Source organism: Larus michahellis, chromosome 4 (assembly GCF_964199755.1).
Source record: "Larus michahellis chromosome 4, bLarMic1.1, whole genome shotgun sequence".
NCBI lineage: Eukaryota > Metazoa > Chordata > Aves > Charadriiformes > Laridae > Larus > Larus michahellis.
In genome coordinates this window covers 14,848,003-14,869,031 of record NC_133899.1, presented here as the reverse complement: position 1 = coordinate 14,869,031, position 21,029 = coordinate 14,848,003, and the positions used below count along the sequence as shown (strand labels likewise).

At 36.1% G+C, this 21,029-nt stretch overlaps 1 protein-coding gene across 12 annotated transcripts in view; it reads right to left on the bottom strand.

Annotated features, from left to right (window-relative positions):
- Nucleotides 1-1,557: 1,557 nt before the first annotated feature.
- The window catches only part of PHKB (phosphorylase kinase regulatory subunit beta), an 83,330-nt gene continuing 63,858 nt past the window's right edge, over nt 1,558-21,029 (bottom strand). For 10 of the 12 annotated variants that reach the window (XM_074583055.1, XM_074583058.1, XM_074583066.1 and 7 more), the window contains 8 exons: nt 18,351-18,408; nt 16,477-16,567; nt 14,950-15,152; nt 11,271-11,405; nt 7,029-7,158; nt 6,496-6,603; nt 5,005-5,145; nt 1,558-2,612 (listed from right to left, as the gene is read on the bottom strand). In XM_074583055.1, coding sequence (XP_074439156.1) covers nt 2,475-2,612; nt 5,005-5,145; nt 6,496-6,603; nt 7,029-7,158; nt 11,271-11,405; nt 14,950-15,152; nt 16,477-16,567; nt 18,351-18,408 — 1,004 coding nt within the window. In that variant the 3' untranslated portion in view covers nt 1,558-2,474. Of the gene's footprint in view, nt 2,613-5,004; nt 5,146-6,495; nt 6,604-7,028; nt 7,159-11,270; nt 11,406-14,949; nt 15,153-16,476; nt 16,568-17,441; nt 17,533-18,350; nt 18,409-21,029 lie in introns of all 12 variants that reach the window. The other 2 variants (XM_074583056.1, XM_074583064.1) reach the window with 1 other exon arrangement.

Here is a 21,029-nt window from a genome sequence, read left to right as displayed (position 1 = left end):
ATTTGTATCAAGCTTTTTTTTTTTGTCCCTGCTTCAGGAAGAGAAGAGAAAAATTAATGGTATTGTCTTTCCAGACACGAGAACCTTTTTCTCAGGGAGAGTGGACTCTGCATTTTGCTATCTTCATCTTCTAATCTAAAAGATGCACTTACCCTTATTTTGTAGGCGGTGAAAAATTGGAACAATGATAATTTCATAAACCATGCGTTCAAGGCTATAAAGGAATACAGAAACAGTTTGCATGGATTTTCATTGAAGTTTGTAAATGGAGAAGTGGTGACTGGGGTTTTCATTCATTTGCGGTTACACAGTTCAGACCAAAATCGGCAAACCTGAGGCGTACCAGTAACTGGAGGTACTAAAGGAGTAAGAGCCGAAGAGAAGCAGTAAGAAATGGTAAGTGATGTAAAAAATGCAAAACTGCTATCCTGCTATTTGAAGAATTAATGTGCAATTACATTTCAAATCATAAGCAATTGCAAAACCAAACAACAGTGCTACTGGCTAGCAAAATGCCAGTGCTCCTGAAGTAATCTGTAGATTTTGTATTTAAAGGATTGTTTTCTTTCAATAGGATTTAGTTTATAGATGAGTTATGTTCTGTGTTTGTATAGCAAGACAATTTTGAGGAGAATTTTTAAAAACTCTAGAAATAGACATGCTTGCTACCTATGTAATCACTGATCCATGACCAGCTGTAGATCTGCAAGCACTACTTTAAAAAAAATTAAAAAAAAATTAAAAAGGCAAGTGGAATTTATTGCAGTTGATAACACCTAAGGCAGTAATGAAGGAAAAAAAATTGAGGATTTGTTGGATCGCTTTTTGAAGTAGTGACTCATTCAGTATGTACACCTACTGCCAACTGAATCTGCTGTTAATTGTAGCCTTCTTGCTAGAATTAGAGCAATGCTGCAGCCCTTCAGACAACATTCTATTGTTAAATGTACTAACACACTACAGTAATGCACCCACCAGTGAGTAAAAAGTGCGTGTTTCTTCTGGATTTTCCTTCCCCATCCCATCTGTCACCTCTCCCTTTTTCTTTGCATGATAAATGTATTACAGCAAGGAAGAGCAGTAGGACTGCTACTCTGTTAGTCCCAAATTATCTTTTACAACCTTACTCATTCTTCACATCATTTAACAAGAGATTTGTTAATGGTTTAGTGTCCTCCTTCAGCAACAAATTCTTCTACCATTTTGGTTTGAGAAGGATTGATTCTGTGATTTCTGGGGAAGTTCTGCAAATCCAGGAAGTACTCACCACTGCCTGAATATGTCCAAATAAATACTACTCTTGTGCCCAGATTCACTCCATCACTTTTGCCCTTTATCTCTAAGTTAAACTACCTGCCTTTCCTATCAACATGGCAACAATTTATTGACAGTTGAGTTGTAGCTGATCACTATTAATTTAATTATCAAAATGTTTGAGGACCAGTTCTAAAGGTTTAGTATATTTTGTGCTGCTAAAAGAGGCAATTTAATGATCCATTCAAGATGGTTCCAGTAGCACATTAATGGTTGCTACTAAAGTCAACAACAGTCTTTGCATGTAACTTAAAGTATTTTTATTGACAGGATTTTTTAGAAGCATTTGCTTTTTATTACTTTCATCAAAATAAAGCATATAGCATACAGTGTTTTCACGCATTTAGGAGACAAGTAAGTGTATCTTGAATTCTTTAATGCATTAATAGCTTATGGAATACAAAGGTTTTTTTTCTTCATTTGTGTTAACTTTAAGTATAGTTTGTTTGCCCTTTTCTTAAAACAAACTTTTGTTACTTTGTTTCCCTTGTTAACTTATAGATGTTTAAACAACAACTGGGAAACTGCAGTGATATTTATTGCTAGAGACAAAAAGTTGCTCTATTAGGATGAAACCTGTATATTAAGTTATCAACTGGTGAATTAAAAAAAAACAAACCTAAATGTATGCTGTCAATTGAACCAATACAGAAAACCTTTAAATAACAACAACAATTTAACCTTCACCTCCAATTTGTGTGTAGAATAATAAAAAAAAAAAAATCCTATTTTCATATTTCCATATGGATTGGTATGCATGTTATTTCTGGTATTTTCTGAATTTCATTTAGAATTTACAATAAACTTGTTTGTAATTATAAATAAATAGAGGTATAAAGACAAAATCTCATACTGCCTTTCTCTTGAAATTACCTATTATGTTAAATGCATAATTTAAGATCATAAATACAACCCCATTCAACTTAATCAAATATTGTAGGATTAACTTCATGTGCTCAGAGTTTCATGCTGCACAGTTGAGAACAAAAAAAAATAATTAGGTGGCACTTAGTGACTTTAATGGCACTTATTTCAGCAAAGGATAGTATGCATTTCTATTACTAGCCAGGGTTGCTCTTCAATACAGTATTTTAATATATGCATGAAAAATACATAGAACACTAAAATAAAGCAACAGTTCCTATGTTGTGTTTCAAGCTTTAGCTAATGGTACAAGGATCATCATTGCTCGGTTTCACTTCCCCTTCCAGCAATAAAGTGATCACAGCCTTACTCAAGTAGCTGCATGTTCCCTTTTTTCCAAGTGGGTGAGTGTTGTAGAATGCAGTCATGTCATCCTGCAGGAGAGGGAAAAGATTTCCATTAGTATTGATTATGGAAAGCAGCCAAAAACAGGCAAACAAGAAAAACAAGACAAATATGTGAGAAATGCAAACGTGTTTTTCAGACTCTAAAGCTATAATATAATTCTGCTCAATTTTCAGAGGTCTCCAACGTATACTTACCTGAACATGTAGAAAACAGATTACTAAAATGCACTGCATATATTTCTTTACTGAATTTTCCAGTCCTGCACAGATACCACCATCTTAATATATTTTTTTTAAATGTAGTAGGTGTCCCAGAACAACTACTCTCAAAACACGCAGCAGATGATTACTATGTGGTAACTTACTGTGCTGTATGATTGTGAGCCAGGTCCTTAGGTGTACATGTAGAGATACTGACTGAAGATGTATTTTGAAGAAAAAAAAATTAATTTAAAATCCAAGAACCAAACCACAGGTAGCACATGAACTAATTCATTAATCACATCAACAAAATAGGTTTCCTTCACTGAACACCTGTTTTGCACAGTTAATGATGTTAAAACATCTGCTTATTCTCAAATTATATATTGGCTCCTTGGAGGGAGAGGTGGCTCCTTGGGAGAGCATCTGTTGTTCATTTCAGTGGCCAGTCTGGCCCAAACCACAGCATATTACAAAGGTTCAATGCTTTAATTCAGGAAATTGGTTACTTTTATTAAATCAAGGGCAGAGATTGTGTGGTGAAAACATTAGACTTCAGTAGTTTTAGGGTGTGTTTGAAATTACTGGAGTAAATATGTCTGACCTTTATTACATGTTAACAGGAAATATTTGCAAGTCAGTTTAATGGAGCATAGTTCAGACAAATTAGGAGCTCTTTTAGCAGTGTTTGTTAGGAAAACTTGAGACAGAATATCATCACAACAAACCTAAGCAGGCTACAGTTAAGTGCTACCAGGAATACCTGGGAATATGGGAGAGTCAAGTTCCAGAAAATTTTAATGTAAGGAGTTGGAATTTCCAATAACAACAATCTTAAAGTTACTATTCACAACTATAAATCGGGATTTCTTTGTAAGAGACAAAAAGGCATTGTTCTAAGTAGACCTGGACTTGGAAGAAAATCTATCACTTTAACAGAGGCTAGGGCAGCACCACTAAAAAAACTGGGTTTTGCATGTGATTCTTCTGTCTGTTTATAGCCATTGGGGATTTCCAGGTTGTCACAGAAGTCAGTAGGATATTCAAGATACTCTGCAGAGCTGGCACTTAACAGCCATTTGTGTGGTAAGTCTGATTTTGCTATGGCTGCAACCACAGAGTCATTACCCTCCAAAATGGGCAGGCCAAAAGAATCATCATTTCAAGAAAATCATGTCATTTTAAAAATGAAGGTATTATGCAAGGTGATATGTTGCTAAGGCTGGATATCTGGCTTGCTTTCAAATCTTATTACAAAAACAGTAGTGGCAAAAAAGTGAACCTTGAAACTTTGGAAAGAATTCTTAAGGAGCACATCCTTCCTCATCTTTTAAAGGAGCTAAATTCAGCAACAGGAAGTGCTGTTGCATATGAATATGTTATGAATCAATAGATTATTCAGAGCTACCACAGAGATCTCTGAATATATTGTGCACAATAAAATGCCAGACGGAGCGAGGAAGATCATCTTCAGTAGCACAGGGACTTGTCCCACTGCTTTACTGCTATTTCCTCCTTCAACCAGTTCAGTGAACCTGGCTTTATTACAGAATTTCAGAGCTTTGAGGCATCAAAACTTGTAGCAAGAATATTTAGAGGTCTTTAAAGCATAAAAGCTAAAATCCTAGTGAAGTAAATCTTAAAAGCTACTTAATGATCAAGTTTCATTATTTGGATTTTAGGCCCTAGAGATTAAAAGCTTGCTAGGTCATGAATGCAACTCTAGCACAAAAATCAGTAGCTAGGGACAGTTTTGCATATTAAATTCTTACATTAGTATTGTCAATATGAGTTCATTGTTGACTAAATTTTTCTTAGTATCTGTGTACGTAAGATCCTAAGTTCACACCTCCTTGATGAGCTTTAGTTTTTTCTTTCTTTTTTTGTTATTCTTAACTCTTCTCTGTTCTAGTGTCCCCCCCTTTTATTTCCCCCTTAATGAGCGTTGTAACTATTTCAGCTTTACCCAGATTCTCATTTCAGAGCTATGTAACATTGTGAGTGTTGCCCTTAACGTACAAGTTTGAATTCACAAATTATCTCTACTTATAGGCTCGTTGCAGACTTACACAGCACCTGGGTGTATTCATTTCTTATTTGTGTTCCATTCTGAGCTCCTATCAATTGCTTTTTATTCTGAACCACACAGAATTAACGTTTAACAAAATTAACTTCAATAAGAACGGTGAATTGTGTAAGACAGTAATATTTTACTCACTTGTTTTTCAGCTCCCTTTGGACTGCTGTGATCTTTCTGGAAGTCATCAAATGCTTCTTGCACCACTTTATCCAAGTCCACTTTGTCCTGGAACTCTAGCTCAGGATTTCTCTCCAAAATAACAGATATAACCATCAACAACTAGAAGGCAGAAAAAGACTGTAAGACTTTGATTTTTTATTTTTTTTTTAAATTCAGGTTACATAGAAGCAATGTTAATAATTGCATATGCCTCTTTCGAGCAGGAAGCCATTTAATAATGTCACAGGTAATAGTGCACCGATAATAGAATTCTGACTTTGATAAAAAAAAAAAATCACTGTAAAAGCAGGCTTTTATGAAAGGTTACAATTTCTGATGACTGCCTAGTTCAGGGCACTGCATTGACATCAACATCTAACTTTGCTGGTAGCCGGGGAAGTTGTTTTCCAGTTTATCCAGTTCACTGTGTGGCTGCACAAATGCTGGTGCTCAGCCAGTGGAGAGGGTGAAAAGCAGCAAACACTGAACCTCAGCATTTGGTATTTTGAGGCATAATCACATATGGTATAACCACACTGTGACAAAGTTTATAAAAAAACAAAGTCAACTGACACCAGTAAAAAGTCTTTGTTCAAGAGAATTTACATTCCTTAGATCTAAAAGGTTAAAAACAGGAAAGCGAACACGATGAGTGACCTGTCATAAAACAAGTGGGCAGTAGAGTCTATATTGGTCATCTTGGGTTTTGATAATGGCGTTATCTTTTTGCAAAAATTGGGGATGTTCCAGCAAGCAGCATGACCATTAGCTGTTAGCCAGAACGGAGATGGACTTGATTTTACTGTGGAGGAATACTCATAAGCACCAGCAGCAAACACTTGGGAACTAACAGTGAATGCTGCTGACAGCACAGATGTCAGTTACCAAGAGTACAGATGCTCTTGATCTGTTCAAAAAGTACATGTTATGTACAGTGGTAGGGAAGGAGTTTAAACAGCTTCTTGCTTTTACTGTTAGGTATGGGAACATAAGGAAACTGGAAGTTAGTTGATGCAGTAGCATAAAGCAACTTACTAGACAGCTTCAGCAAAATGAGAAAGAAGAATCTATCGCAGGGCAAACTGATGTTTTAGAGCAGTTTCTTGCTAGACCCAGAAAATTGTTAGGAAAAAGCATGGGCTAGGGACTTGAAGGAAAGCTACGCTGGAATTATTCTTTTTATTAGTTTTCAATTCCTTTGACCCAATTGTATTGGTACTGTCATTAATATGTATCTATTTGCTAAAGGGGAAGAACATCAAGACTTAGTATATTCTGAACACGTTAACAGAAATCCTCACAGTTAACCAGGAATCCTACAAAATCTATGGAAAAACCACTGAAGCAAGTGTTTATATTTGAAATGCAATTTCTTCAAACATTTGAGCCTCAGTTACTTTTTTTTTTTTTCTTTTAAGCTGCAACATACTCGTGTACATTATGAAATTTCGTTCATTATAGGCCACAGACCTCTACAATAATTTGCCTGTATTCTGGCTGGTCGATATTTTGCAGCATATCTTCAACTAGAAGGGAAAAGTTCCTTTCATACATCGTCATATCCGATAAAGTTGGTTGCTGAAAAACAAATAATATGTTTAACTCAAAGACCATTTGCATTAAATCAAAACCACCCCCAGGTAGAGCCTATCTGCTTGTTGAATAAATAATACTCAACTAAGAAATACGACCACTGTAGGGTGGGTAGTCAAAAATGGGACAGATTTCAGAGTCCATGACTTGGAAAGGGTCTTCTAGAGTTGTGCTTTTATAAATGTGTTGTAATAGAAATAACTGACTTCCATTCTATTCTAATTGTATTTTGCTCAGAACCAAAAAGAAAACTTGAAAATACTCTTTTTTTTTTTTTTTGTTAAAAATCATGACAGGAACAAATTACCCCAAGTAATGCATTATGGTGCAAAATAGACATTAATGATAAAATAATTCACCATTAATAGAAAGGTAGGGCAGAAATAACTGTGTATCTTTGCTGTTTTTACCTGTGGTAAAAATTTCCCTGCCACTATTAAACCATTAGGGGTTCTCTCCAAGATCTGCCACACTCGATCATAGAAGCCAGCAGGAGTTCGATTGAGAGAACCGTCTCTATGTCTTCTGTTTAGCCAGCTTCTGTGGACAAATAAAATTGGGAACTTAAAGTAAAAAACTTACAGATGCAGAACCAAGCAAGAACCAAGTTCTGTGGTGTAAGCCAGTAAGGTAAGCATTGACAAATACATATTAATGATGCATATGCAGTATATGTCGTGCTTTCTGGTAAGTTTTGCTCTAAAGCAAACAAAATCAAGGTGCTCAGCATATACAGGTTAGAATGTTATTCTTATGTGTGTTTGTGCTTTATGTAACTGGAGGAAAAGAATTAACTGAAATCTATGCAGTGCAGTACAGTAACAGTAGTAGGCTGCGTTCATCATGTCTAATCAATTTCAGTCACCATAAACTAGAACATAAATAAAACAGAAGTCACTTTGTGGTACCTATGACAGCCAAATTTATACACACTGAAAAATCCCAGTACCAACTATAATATTTAAGTTTGGTTTATTCTACTACAGTAGGCAAAAAAATGTGTTATATAAATATAACTCAATGAAATTTTGCATCTATAAAATAAAAAATGTAAACCTATCATTCTGGTTTAAATACCAGGTTAGAAAAATACATTTCAGCAGGATGGCTGAAGGTAGTTTTTTTTATGATAGTGTGTAGAAAAACAAGTGGCCTGTAAATTTAGGATTCAGCAGAACAGTTTTGTTAAACTAAAGCTTTGAAAAAAATGAGTTACATTCTCCATAAATTATAAATTTTGTATGCCTTCAGAACTACACTATTCCCACCTTTTTTTTTTTTTTTTTAAACTGACAACCGTGAAGTCTGGAATTTAATTTTCGTATTTTTGCTTCTCAGTATTACTACAGCAATGGGGCCTCCGCCAAAATGTTTGAGACACCAGCAACGGAACTTTAAGAAGTGGCAGCCATGGGTATGATTTTAATTGGTGGAGTCACAGTATAAAATTAAGTCTTGTGCAGCAGCAGTGCACATATTTGACAGAAGAGCTTTCCCAAAAGTTACTGTCCTTAGTTGATTTTCTAGATTTTAAGTAGAAATTATTTTTATATGTCAACATAGTAGTGAGAGCTCCCCTAGGAAGCAAAGCTCTGATGAAAAGCAACTAATACTTTTGTGGCTCAGTTTAATATTCCTGCAAAAGGGTTTGGTTTTTTGTTTTTGGGTTGTTTTTTGGGTTTTTTTTGTTTGTTTGTTTTTTTTAATGTTCCATGTCTTCTCAGGTTACAAATGGCTCTTTTACAACCATAAGAAGGGGGAACAGGTACTTCAGGAAGCACCTCATTCAGGAAAGGTGGAAAGTTTCTACGCCTAAGTATTTGGATATTTGCAGCACAGGAACCAACACACTATTATTACACATTATTTACCATTGTGGATTTGTTCAGGGTTTTTTTCAGAAAAACTACATTTTAATTACTGCTTGGCAGCAGGGCCTTCTGTGTTTCAGAGACCTGGTTCTGGTAGGCTGTTCAAAAAGAAGGGGGAGGACAGGAAGGGGAAATGCCCTGGTCAACTTTGTTAACTTTGTTGTTCTGCAGAACTTTTGTAGCCTATCTTAAATTAAAGTCAGTACTAGGATTTTTTGGGTTTCAGCTTTTCCTTTGTTTATGTTGCTAGATTAAGTTGGTAGGCTCAGAATAAAATTACTTGTCAGTAACACTACTTGTTTATGCAGATGCCAGTGTACCTGGTGAAATAACAAAAAGATCATGCACTGAAAAACCTTAATCTTAAATACTGGAGAAATTATGATAATTCTTTCTGAGATCTGATCAGAAGAGAGAACTCTAATTCAGACAACTAACTCCACGTGTGTTCTTACACTTGTCTGAAGTTTCTTAGTGTAGCTTCCAACTACACTAGAAGACCAAGCAAACGGTGTGTTGTGGGTTGTTTCGTTTTTTTTTTTTTTTTTAAAAAAAAAGAGGAAAAAAACGTATCAGTAAATCGTGCATCTTCTGAACAGGTTTGAGCTCTAGGTGACTGGGATGTGCTTTATGAGAACAAAGGAGATATTTAAAGTTAAGGCTTTAAAGCGCTTGTGATACAATAGCTGTCACTGACTGATGATTGACTTCTAATTACTTTACCACTGCCAGGATCAAGCCAATATGCAGTGGGTATTTCTTCTTGTACAACCATATTGGATTAACATGACAAAAGTTAAAAAAAAAAGTGTCATAAATCACTTCTCAATAAAACACTTAATTGCCTAAAACTTATGCCTGTTATGACAGTTACATCTCATTCTCTGTACAGCTCTGTCCTTGGACTAGGACAAGAAAAACATTCATAAAAACAAAAAGACAAGTTGAAGATAGAAGTAGAAGGTTGTTTTCTTAATACAAAGAAAAAAGCATTTGAAGATGTCAAAAATACTCTGACCTATCTAAATTACTATGGTAAGGAAGACAGTCCTGTAGACTGTATGAGCAAAATGAGTTTTATAACTGTTCGGACCATTAAAAGAACAATGCTCCATTATAAAAAGGCTACATGCAATCTTGTGACCTACATAAATAGGTCAAAGAGTATCTGTAGAAGTCCGCACTCTGTTGGCAAGATGTACGTATTTATCTATATGATATCATACCCTGCAGCCCAGTGTAAGAGGTAGAAATATAGCAAAAATTTTACCCTCCATGAAAACTTGGAGAGAGGTTAGTTGTGGAGAGACTGTTATGGAGGTAAATATATCACTAGCCCTTTCACGTATGACAAATTAATTGGCAGTGATATATGGCATCACAGTAGCAGAGATTTTTTTCTAAAAATCACAACAGTAGAAAAAACTGTCACAGAAAGAAAATGCAAGGAGACATTGTTCTGCATTTCCTGGCAGGAAGAGAACTTTATAAAACAAGTCACTAATGGGCAAGAAAAAACGAGCTAGTAATGCTGCACAGGAGGAAGTTAAAGATAGGAAGTTTTGAAGGATATGCTGGCTAGCTTTTGTCCTCGGATAAGCCCCAAAAAAGAATTTCATCCTCAGAAAATCAACAGAGTGCTCTTTGCTGACCCAGCTATCGTGTGTTAAAGGAATTAAAAACAGAAGGCACTGTGACAGCTCAGGTAAGATCTCTAATGAAGGATGGTGCCTGAATTGTTTACTGCGATTGACCAAATTGTTTCCTAAATAGTATAATATTTAATGGAAAATGCTGCAAAGAGAAACCTAGGGTTGTTGTGCTAAGGTTTTAGAGGAATAATGTCAACATCAACATGAGTAGAGACAGTAACTAAAAAGCAAGCATTAATAACCACAACCAAGACACTGAGAAGCATGTGGGAGATGCAGAGTACATAGTCAGCTGGACTGAGAGATTCTACATCACGCAAATTAGGTAAGAGAGAGCAGACACTGATTTAAGGAGCTTGTTTCTCAGACATTTTAGATTGGGGGAAAAAACAATGTGTTTTGAATTAAGCAGGAACAGAATTAGTATAACCACATGGTGTATTTGTTGAGAGAAAAGGCCATCATCCATTCAGTCACGGATTACAGAAATCGTCAACAGTATTACTGCTGTTGTTCAATCTAACTTAACTAGAAGTAAAACCTACAGGAGGATTTTTTAATTTATCAACATAGTCAAGTGAAAATACTGTAATTTAACGTTTGTCTTGCAGACTTTGTGTCACAATGAATGCTCTTTTTGGCAGCTAGTTAGAGCTTGGAGAAAAGATTACAAGCTTCAGGCAGCACTGTTATCTCTTGAGAATTCTAGAGAAATCTGTTTTTAATTCATATAATAAGCTAGAAGAAAGAGGGCAGTGAACAGCAGACAAACTGTTCTTACAAGGTACTTAAGTAGATGGTACTGAGTAATTTTTGGCTCCTCTCCCCACCTCAAAGAACATAGCGCTTCACATTACTGCCAAAGTATAGAGATTACTACCACAAAGTAAGACTTCCACAAAGATAAAGCTGAAAAGGGAAGATGCAAATTAAAAGAAACCATTGTAGAACCTGGACACAGGTGCAAGAATGAAAAAGCGCGTTTTTGCTACCTTCCCTTAAATAAGTATATTACTGATTGCAGATGCCTGGTGATTTCAGATGTATACAAAGTAGTTCAGAAATGACAATTAGTTGAACAGCCTATTATGAATGAAAACAGGTGCCGCAAACCCACACATCTCGTTACCTCCCCTGCTGCTGTGGTTGAAGAATATCCAGCAGAAGCTGCTTCACTTCACTGGGGGACATCTGGTATAAATCCTTAGCTGGCATATCCCCAGCACGGATTTTCAATTCATACTTCATAGCATGGATAATCCATCTGAAGAAGTAAAGGGAGGAACACATTTATTAATTGAATGTGAAATTTCCAAAGATAAAAAAAATAGCTCATAAGAATTCCACATGATCCTGCTATTTGGCTGTCAAGACATGCATAAGATATCACACAAATACTCTACTACTCTTACCGTATTGTGCAATTTACGTAGATTTTGTGTTTGTTTGCAGTATGATATAAACTGAAAGGGATAATGCATAGATTCTAAGGAACAGGTTGTGAAGCATGGTGTCCTGCGTATTCCCCTACGTCCCGTGTTCATTAAGACTAAGATTTATCTGCCTTTTGATGTTAAAATTCCTACTCAAAATTATGCTCTGACAGTATATGCATTTTGCTGATGAGTTTAAAAAAAAAATCATAAAAATTAAATTATTTTACATTTAAAAAGATGTAAGGGCATATTGATAGTTTTAGCCTTTGAAATTCCTTTTTGCAGTCTGTCACACGTTTCTTTCTTTTGCTGCTCCCTTTTGAAAAGGTTTGATTAAATAAAAGTATGGCAACAGTGAAGATTTTTCAGCCTTAGGTATCAGAGAGGCAGAACTTTGCAAATTATTGAAGGAAAATGCTGAATTTTTTCTGCATGCTATATAAAAACACTGCTATAGCCTCTGATATAATATCAAAGATGAAATAATGTATAGATACATCTCAAGCAAGATAACAGCATGGAGCTCAGTCTCCTACCACCTACATCGCTTCAGTTCAGGTAGGCATTACTATTAAAAGGGAAAGGAAACTTAACTAGTTTTTCTTCAAACAGTCCATCATACAACACCTGATCAAGTCGGAGTTACATCAGAGAGCCTTACTCTGTTTTCCGAAGAGAGTTACCTTGTCATCAGCATAGCCACATGTCATAGGCATTTAATTATTTAGCCTACAAGGTACAGAATGGTTTTGTTTATGTAAGTCAAGTCACAAATCTTTTCTGAAGGATTCTTAGTAACTACACAGAATTCTGAGATGTCAGGACAACTGATTTAATGCTGCTTTAAATTTGAGGTTTCTAGGACCAGTCATTGAAGGTGCAAGATACAAGAGAACATTAGGCAACATGGACATATTACATTATCCGGAACACACTACTTTTATTTATTTTATTGGGTGAAGAGTGTCATTCTCTTGTTACTAAGATTAACAAACACAACTGGCTTAGGAATCATTCTTTTTCACTGATGACTCAAATGTATCTGTGTGGAGGTCATTCACTGGTATGTTCTCTTTGCAGTGGCCTACAAAACGTAACAAAGAATGGACCTCCTACTGAACTCTTCGCTGATAAGAGGTGGGTAGAAGTCAGATGGTTGGTGGTTTCTATAGTAATAGGGCTGTCAGGAACTTGATCTATTTTAACATGAAACCCTGAAAACAAGTCAATAACAAGACACTACATCAAGTCATTATCAAGCTGGAATGGTGTTTCTGTAAAAGGGTTAATTTTGCTTACTGGAGTGGGTGATAACACTGAAATAAAGGAAACTGAATCTCTAGCACTAACCATGGAAGAAAGGGAAAAAAAAATTGCAAAAAGGATTAACAACAGAGAATGAGGAAGGGGAGGAAAGAGGAGTAACGTGGACCTGTATGGGTTACAGAAAAGGTATTTAAGTGCAAAAGGATAGATGTACTTGCAGCTAAGTGTAATACAGGTGATTTCAAAAGTTTTTGGTTTTATGATGGCTGGAATGTACTGCTAAAGTGAAACATGAATCTTGTGTGCTAGAAAAAAGCCTGCTGGTAATCTACATCCAGTGATGAAATGCTATATTTTCTCTATGAAAAAAAAAAGGAAGACGGAGCACTTCAAGTTCTAATTTTAAAGCAAGCTCACTAATTCTGTAAATCTTAGTCAGTAGCACCTGGCCTCTTCAAAGAAGTGCTTATTCAAATGTATCTGTCTCTTCCTAAATGTGAAAAAGTAATTAATTTCTGTAGATAGCAAAATAAATGCAGATACCATGGAATATGATAAGGCTCCAGCACAGACTATTTGTAGGTCACCTTATCAAAGAACTAAATACAACAATCCAGGAGGTAAACGATGTTTTAAACTTGATTCAGGTCTGTGATTCCTAAGCTATGTATCGCTTAGCCTAACCTATTTAATGTAGAATTGGACAACTCTGTAGCTGAGGAACAGTCAAGAAGTGTGGGGTGTGTCTGTAATAGCGATACTATTGAGTTGGGGGGGGTTGTTTGGGTTGTTTTTTCTTTTAAGAACAAAAAGATATTTTTATCAGTCTTACAGGACAAATCTTTACCATGGCCGTTAGGTATTTTTGTGTAGAGAACTGCCCTTGAACACTGTCTTTGTTATACCAGATATCAGATGTTGAGATTCACTGAGTATCAGAAGTATACCTTGGTGCTTCAAAATATTTTAGGAAAAGCTGTAAGGTAAATACATGTGAACTGCAGAAGGCTTTTATTACCTGAAGTCCCTGTTACAGACACCACTCTGAACGAATAAGCTATCTTTTTAGGCAGATTATTGTGCTGAAACTCTGAAAAGAAATAGTTCAAATACCTCAAAACACTGTTTCCAAGGCATTTGTTGCTCATGGTTGCCAGACTTTTAAGACTTAAGATTTAGACAAAGCTGTATTATGAGCTGAACACTTACTAGAAACTAGAGAATGCAACTAGAAGCATATGTTGACCTGGAAAAGAATTGTGGGTTTCAGAAGGGAATCAAATTTCATGCTGCATCTCTCCTAGATTATCATATTTATGCAGTCTCTACCCTTCAGTCATTTGCCCCAAACCTTGATGACATGGGTGACTGCTCAAGCGAGCAAAAAGCTTTTAAAGGCCTCATCCAGGAGCCTTAATCCTAGACTGCACTTTTCCCTCCTTCTTCCTCAAGTCCTGAAAGTCTCTGACAGTAAAAGAAAGGTCTAACTGTCTTCTCTAGCTCTTGATTGTTCCCTCCCTGGCAGTAGAGTACACCCCTAGCCTTTGGCTGTGTCCCTCTAACCTGCCTGACGGGTGGGCAGGCACAGCACACCCTGTCTGCATCTACCTCTGGGGCACTGTACAGGAAGAACCAGCATTTGGTTTGGTGTGATCCATTATGATTCTACGAGTCTATGTCCACAACACATGTTTACCAATAATGAAATTCATGCTAGTCGCCAGCCTTAAGCACGCGCAGCACACCTGTACTTAGTACAGGATAAAAACATTTCTGTAGAGACTGCCTTGCTGCCCATGCACAGAGAGCAGACTGTGGGATCAAGCTTTGAAAAATGCTGTAGGAAAGCTTCTAATGGGCTATTACAAGGACCGCCCCTACTCCACTTTACACTGCTGACAGGCAAATTTGAGATTAGTTGTGTACCCTTTTTTGGCACACTAAATTAAAGCAGGCTTTCTAGAAATCTAAAATTGAAGTAAATAAGTTTTACTGCATCATCTTACATAAACCTTCTTTGCAATGCAGTAACAGTCTGCTGCAAACAAAACAAGAGTATGTATGCTGCCCTGCAATACTAAGAACAACAACAGGTACTTTACTGACCCAATCCGTATCTTCAGCATGCCACTGAAAAGTTCAGGTGAATTTGAGATGATCCAGCCAATATGTATGACAAGTTCCTGCTGAACTACGGCTTCTCTTTCATCTTGTAAATGACATTTCTCATAGATGATGTTCTTAATCACTGCTGGGGATAAGGGATTAGAAATAACTTCTTCCTCTTGGCCAAAAGCTCCAAGTGTCACCTACGGTATATTGAAAATAATTCAGAAGATATGGACAGGAATAAAAGCACTGCAGAAGCAATTCAGAAATGAAACTTTATGAACTCTGCTTTTCTTGTTAATATTTCACAGTACAAAGATAATTTTATGTCAGTGACTGATGCTTGTTAATACTGCTAGTTGGATGCTATTAAAATAACAAAATTCACTAAAGACCACAGTAAATATGGAATATATTTTTCCAAATGAAAATACAAATACGAGACCGCTGGTTTGGTTTCAAAACTGGCTGTGTAATCATGACTGTACACTAGGTTTCACTAGTCTTTCACTTCTGACACTTCAGCTGTGGACCTTAGTTAAAATTCAGAATTAAACTCATAATTTTGTTTTCTTAGTTCTAATAGCATCCTAAAAGTGATAGCCTTCATTTTAAGAAAATATATTGCTGGTACTGGATTGTTTAATTACAAAAAAAAAAAAAAAAGACTTCTGTTAAAATTCTGATTTGCTCTTAATCTACTGTTAGTAAAACATAGCAACAGTCATTTTTCTTCTATAACAAAGATTATTATTATAAAGAGATCACTGAAGGCAAGTTAGGTGAAAAAGCTGAAACTAGAGTTATAAATCGTGCTGCATGCAGGTGCCGCTTGCTCTATAGCTGGGTAGCACTGGAAGCACAGGCCCAGACCTCAGTCTGGAGTAAAACAAAGACAAATCTGTCATAACAGCATTGCATGTAGGTAAGTATACACATATATTTTAATGCAAAAGTACATAATAGTCAATTACTATTATTTGGAAACAGCTCTTCATTAACCTGAAAATATTGTGGTGGGAGAAAAAAAAAAGGTCCTCCTTAGGAAAGGAAGAAACACTGATCATTAAGCTTTGGAACAGAAAACTAAAATCATTAAAGACTTTTTGCTCAGCTGCCACCCGTCTGTTGTCTTATGCTCAGTTACAGGGAGAGTGGCTACATCATCATTAAGTCAGTCTTAAAAGAAGCTTTATTACTTGACTCCATCAACTTTTGTGAGATAAGAGGACATAAATAAAATCTAAGGAGTTATGTAAATCATGCCTCTTCCCTACTTGTTTAGACACTGAACTATCTTTTCAGTGTTGTTTTTTAATTACATAGATTTATTAGTCCATAGCATATGCAAGTATTAAACATATCTTTTTTTTTTTCCCTCTGGGTTTTTCTTGTCAGTAGGGATTTTTTTAAGCCATTGGGTAGTTCTAAAAGAATGATCAGAGGCCTTCAAAATTAAAAAGCTCATTTATGTAGTTTCTCTGTTATTATTCCTAAATACATTTCTGAGGAGCGAAGACTTACCTGCTTGCCCTGAACTAAAACATTAGTAATAGATGGTGCAAGGCTGTCCACTAGTTTACCTAAAAGACTTGCTGCGAAGCGCACAACAGACCTGAGGGCAGAAAACAGAGCAATCCCACTACATATCACAAGCTAGTTTAATGAATTCACATATAAGTTCGAAGTCTGCCACAGCAGAGATCTCAAAACTAATTCAGTAAATACATACATTATTTATATAGTGGAATTTGGATCAGATTTTATGTAATCTTCGATGGATTTTCCTTTTTTAGTCTAGATATAAATCAATGGATTGAAAATTTAGTTCGAACTCATTAAACTACCAGCTCCATAAAAAGCTTGTTGTTCTTTTCTTAGCATCATCTTGAAAACAGACAGGTAAGAGATGCCAGCTTCTCTTTTGTGACATTTTCATAATTTTGCAAGATAACCTTGATAATTTTTTATTCTATTTAAGGAAGAGTTAGAAAGATTTTCCAAGAGAAAGTACAACACGTAACACCAACGCTTTGTTTTGTTTTCCATGCTGAGGTAGTATTTCGCATGTGTGGCATGAAGAGAAAAGACTTGTGTAAACTGCTAGGTTAAAAACTAGCTGTAATTTTTAAGAAAAACATTTTTTTTCATATATCCAGTTGGTGGTTAAAGATATAAATACTTTTAATAATGATTTCATGACAAAATACAAACCTAATAGTCCCATATTTGAGCTTTGCTAGCACAGGCTTTGAGGCTACTAAGAATCATTTATCCACAGAGAAAACGAATGAGTTGTAATATTTTATAATGTTAGTAAAAAATACAAACAGTTGATGTCGATTCCTGTGAAAACTGCTATGCACTTCTTCAGATCAAGAGCAAAGCATTTCAAAAATGCATTAGCTGATACTATCAAAATGCAAATAAGCAAAAAAAAATAAAAATCAATCTCACAGAGCTCTATTTCAGACTTCTGGGCACTTTACCTGTTTCCCATGTACCAGTAAAGTAGTAATATGTGGGGTAATAGAAGAAGAAAATTTCTGTGCAAATGCAGCACTGTAGCGCAACACCAACCTATATGTATGTCACATGGCAATCATGGAAGAGAAATGAAAAACAGTTTACATATCTTGTTTCTAAAAACACTTTTGACTTTTATTCTTTACAAAAAATACCACCAAGGTATTCTGGTTCTACCTTATTATTGGTAAAGGCCCATTTAACTGTATGAACAGACTAAAATGAAAAACAGTTTTTATATTTACAGACTCGTCTGTTGGGAATAGTTACAGAGCAAGAGAACAGAATTCAGGACAAGCCCAACTCATTTCTTCGATAAAAAGAAATGAAATTTCTACTGAGCTTCAGGGCAAAGAAATTAATAAACAACATGTATAAACAACATGTAAATACCAACCTACTTGCTGAACCTTTTAAAGTTATTGTGACAAAGTCAGTCAGGCTAAAAGCAAATTATTTCAGGGCAATAAAGTGTGTATCAACTTAACTGGTTTATATTTGACCACTAGCCTTCCTACAAAGCTATTGATAATATTTTATTATGCCCTGTAAGAAATAAGAATATTAGTATTCTTTTCTTATTATTTGAATTTAACGATAAGTGAATGTTGGCAATAACAGTCATAGCAAAACCAGCTTATTGCTCTTTTATATTTTAAAAAGTAACAGTAAGAAAATACTTCTTAATACTCTTTTAAAGCATTGTAGACCAGATCTTCAGCTGCAATGAACCAATACAATTTTGTTCAGAAAAGCTGTAGCTTCCCCCCACACACACACTTTTAATTGTGTAAGGATGCGGCTTTACTTTCTATAAACACATTAGAAAAAAAAAATTGGTGTAAAACAAAGGAACGTGTATGTATACAAACCAGAGCTTTTTGCTGCCAGCTCGTCTATAGATTCTTTCAATATGCTCCGCAACGGTACCTAAATGCATTAAAAAAAACAAACCACAAACAAAATACAAGCAAAAAAGATGAACAGGTTTTCATTTAATACTAATAAGGTAAATTTGATGAGATCAGTTAATTCTGAATCAGCTTTAGTAGAGCACTTACCTATTGTGCTTAACATCTCAAATTTAGATGCAATCAAGTCCCCCTATCATCTAGTTGTATGTTGTTAGACAAGAAGCCAAACCAGATTTTAGCTAAGTTTGCTGCACCTGCTCTGGAGACCTATGGTATCACCTATTCTTGCAATATATTGGGGAAAATTAATCTACGTACAGATTTAGCCTATAAAGGTACATCCCCATCATAAGGTACATCCTCAGACTGCAGATTCTGTTTTGGATACAGGATGTAGATGCTCTCTCCTCTGTCTTGCCTCTTTGTTGAGCTAAAACTTGGAGGAAGCAGCAGGAAGTCTTGTGCTCCACAGTGTAGTTCACTGAAGTGGTTCTGTTTGGACAAAGTTTTTAATACCTAATTCCAAGACATGAGTTGTTTCCCACTTTGTATATGAACAATAGATGACCTGGTTAATCATGTGGGACATGAGACTCATTTTACAGGGAGTTGGGAGGGTGTGAAAGAGAGGATCTTTCACTAATTTGCGGCTCGGCTCTGAATAACCCCAATAAGGTGCCCACAAAGATACCTAAGTGACCGTGTGCGCTGGCTTTGGGACTCGGGCGCATTACAGCACTACTCTAGTGAAGCTAATGATCACGGTTGCAAAAGTACAACAGGGGATATTGGACAGATACATAAGACATTATATTACTGATTTACTACTCTCCTTCTCCAAGGTGATTTTCTGCTTGCCAAAACCAAAGAGAACATTTTGTGAAGTGTTAGGTATTAAATTAGCATCGTGCTGTACAGACATGACCTAAAATTAAGCGGGCAGGAAACAGGAAGAGCACTGCTTCTAAGTCAAACTAGGTAGTCCAGGATTCAGAGAAGGCATGAAGTACATTAACTACATTAATCAGAACAATAGATACCATTCTTTTGTCAGCCCATAGTTTATCATAGTGCATCAACTTGCTACACTGACATCTCTTCAACTGTGCAGGGGTCAAGTGGGGACCATTATGTTAAAGGTAAAAATGGTGACAAACATTCCATTATTTAGACTTTATTTAGCTTCCAGATTTTAAACTCTCAGGTGGAGTGGCAGTGTTTTTCATGCCAGGCACTTACTGGTGAGCAGTAAGTTCATCTATAACAACAATAGTAGTGGAAGTTGACTCACAAAATCATAGCCCATGCCTGTCGGCCGAAACATCCAAGGTTCTTCAGCTTTTATTTTTAGATTTATGTTTTATTGATTGTGTGATATTTAATGTCAGCCTCAGTAATCTCCAGTCGCAGGGGGACAGGAACTTCTAGTCAGTGACTCAGACTGTTTAATGCAAGGTGCATATTAAAAAGGTTACCATCATCTACTGTTTCTTACTGGATGGCACAAAAAGGTCTATTCAAGTTACCTCTGAACAGTCAGAGGCAGAACAGTACTTTTTTGACCCAGTCAGTTTCAGGAGAGTTTTTAAGTTCATCATCATGATCTAATGGTCAGAAGTGGTTATGCTGGTTGCTTACAGAGGTTAGGAAGTCTGTCTCAAGTTGTTTTCAGAGCAAAGAAAGACACAACCTACAAAGGACTAAGAAAAGCTCCTGAGGCTCTGAAAGCCCAAAGGTAGAGGTAACAGTGGCGAAAAAGCCTGCGTCAGGGGCTACACCTGCCTAAGGTGCGGATGCTGACCGTGACTTTGGATTCACATTGTATTTCAACAGTGTGCTGTGTGTCAGCCAATGAATTTTATTCCACTTTACATTGTTTTCCATGACATTTTTAATTTAGCAATACTGACATATTTATGCCAAAACAACAACTCTTCATCACAAGAACCAGCTGTCCTATATCAAAATTATGAAGTAGGGCTCTATCACATGAGGTGGTAAGTTACACTGCATGAGGAATAACTAAGAGATTATTATTTAGTCTTAACGTTCCTCCTCTTCTGAGGAGTATTCATACATACAAAGGCAGCTAATAAGCAGTCTTTAGGCAAAAAATACAACACACCACACCTTGCAGCACAAAAGCCACCAGCCTTAGTAGCCTCTTCTGAATTACTTCACATGAATTTAAATCCTGTGCTCTAATACAAAGCCATAAGAGAAAATTTGAGTAGAATAAGATACACAGATGCATTGAACTAGTCTAATTACATAAAAGTAAAGTAAAAATTCAGTATAAAGCTTCACACATTTCAGACTAAATGTTAAAGACATACAAACTTATCTTTAGTTTCAGTTTTCCATACAGGGTCAAATCCCCTGTTTTTTGTATCTATGTGTTCAAAATCACAACCAGATAGAGCACTGCCGACAAACAATCTAAAAGAGCTCATATATTTAGCAGCTCATTCCCCATCACGCTATGAATTTGCATGTCCCATTTAATGCAGAAATTGCTTTAAATGGAAAAGAAAATAGCTACACAACTGCTTGCATGCATGGCCATTATTCATGTTCATTACAACTCAACGTACAGCTGCTTCCTGAAATAATTACAATAGTCAAATGAAAGCAGCT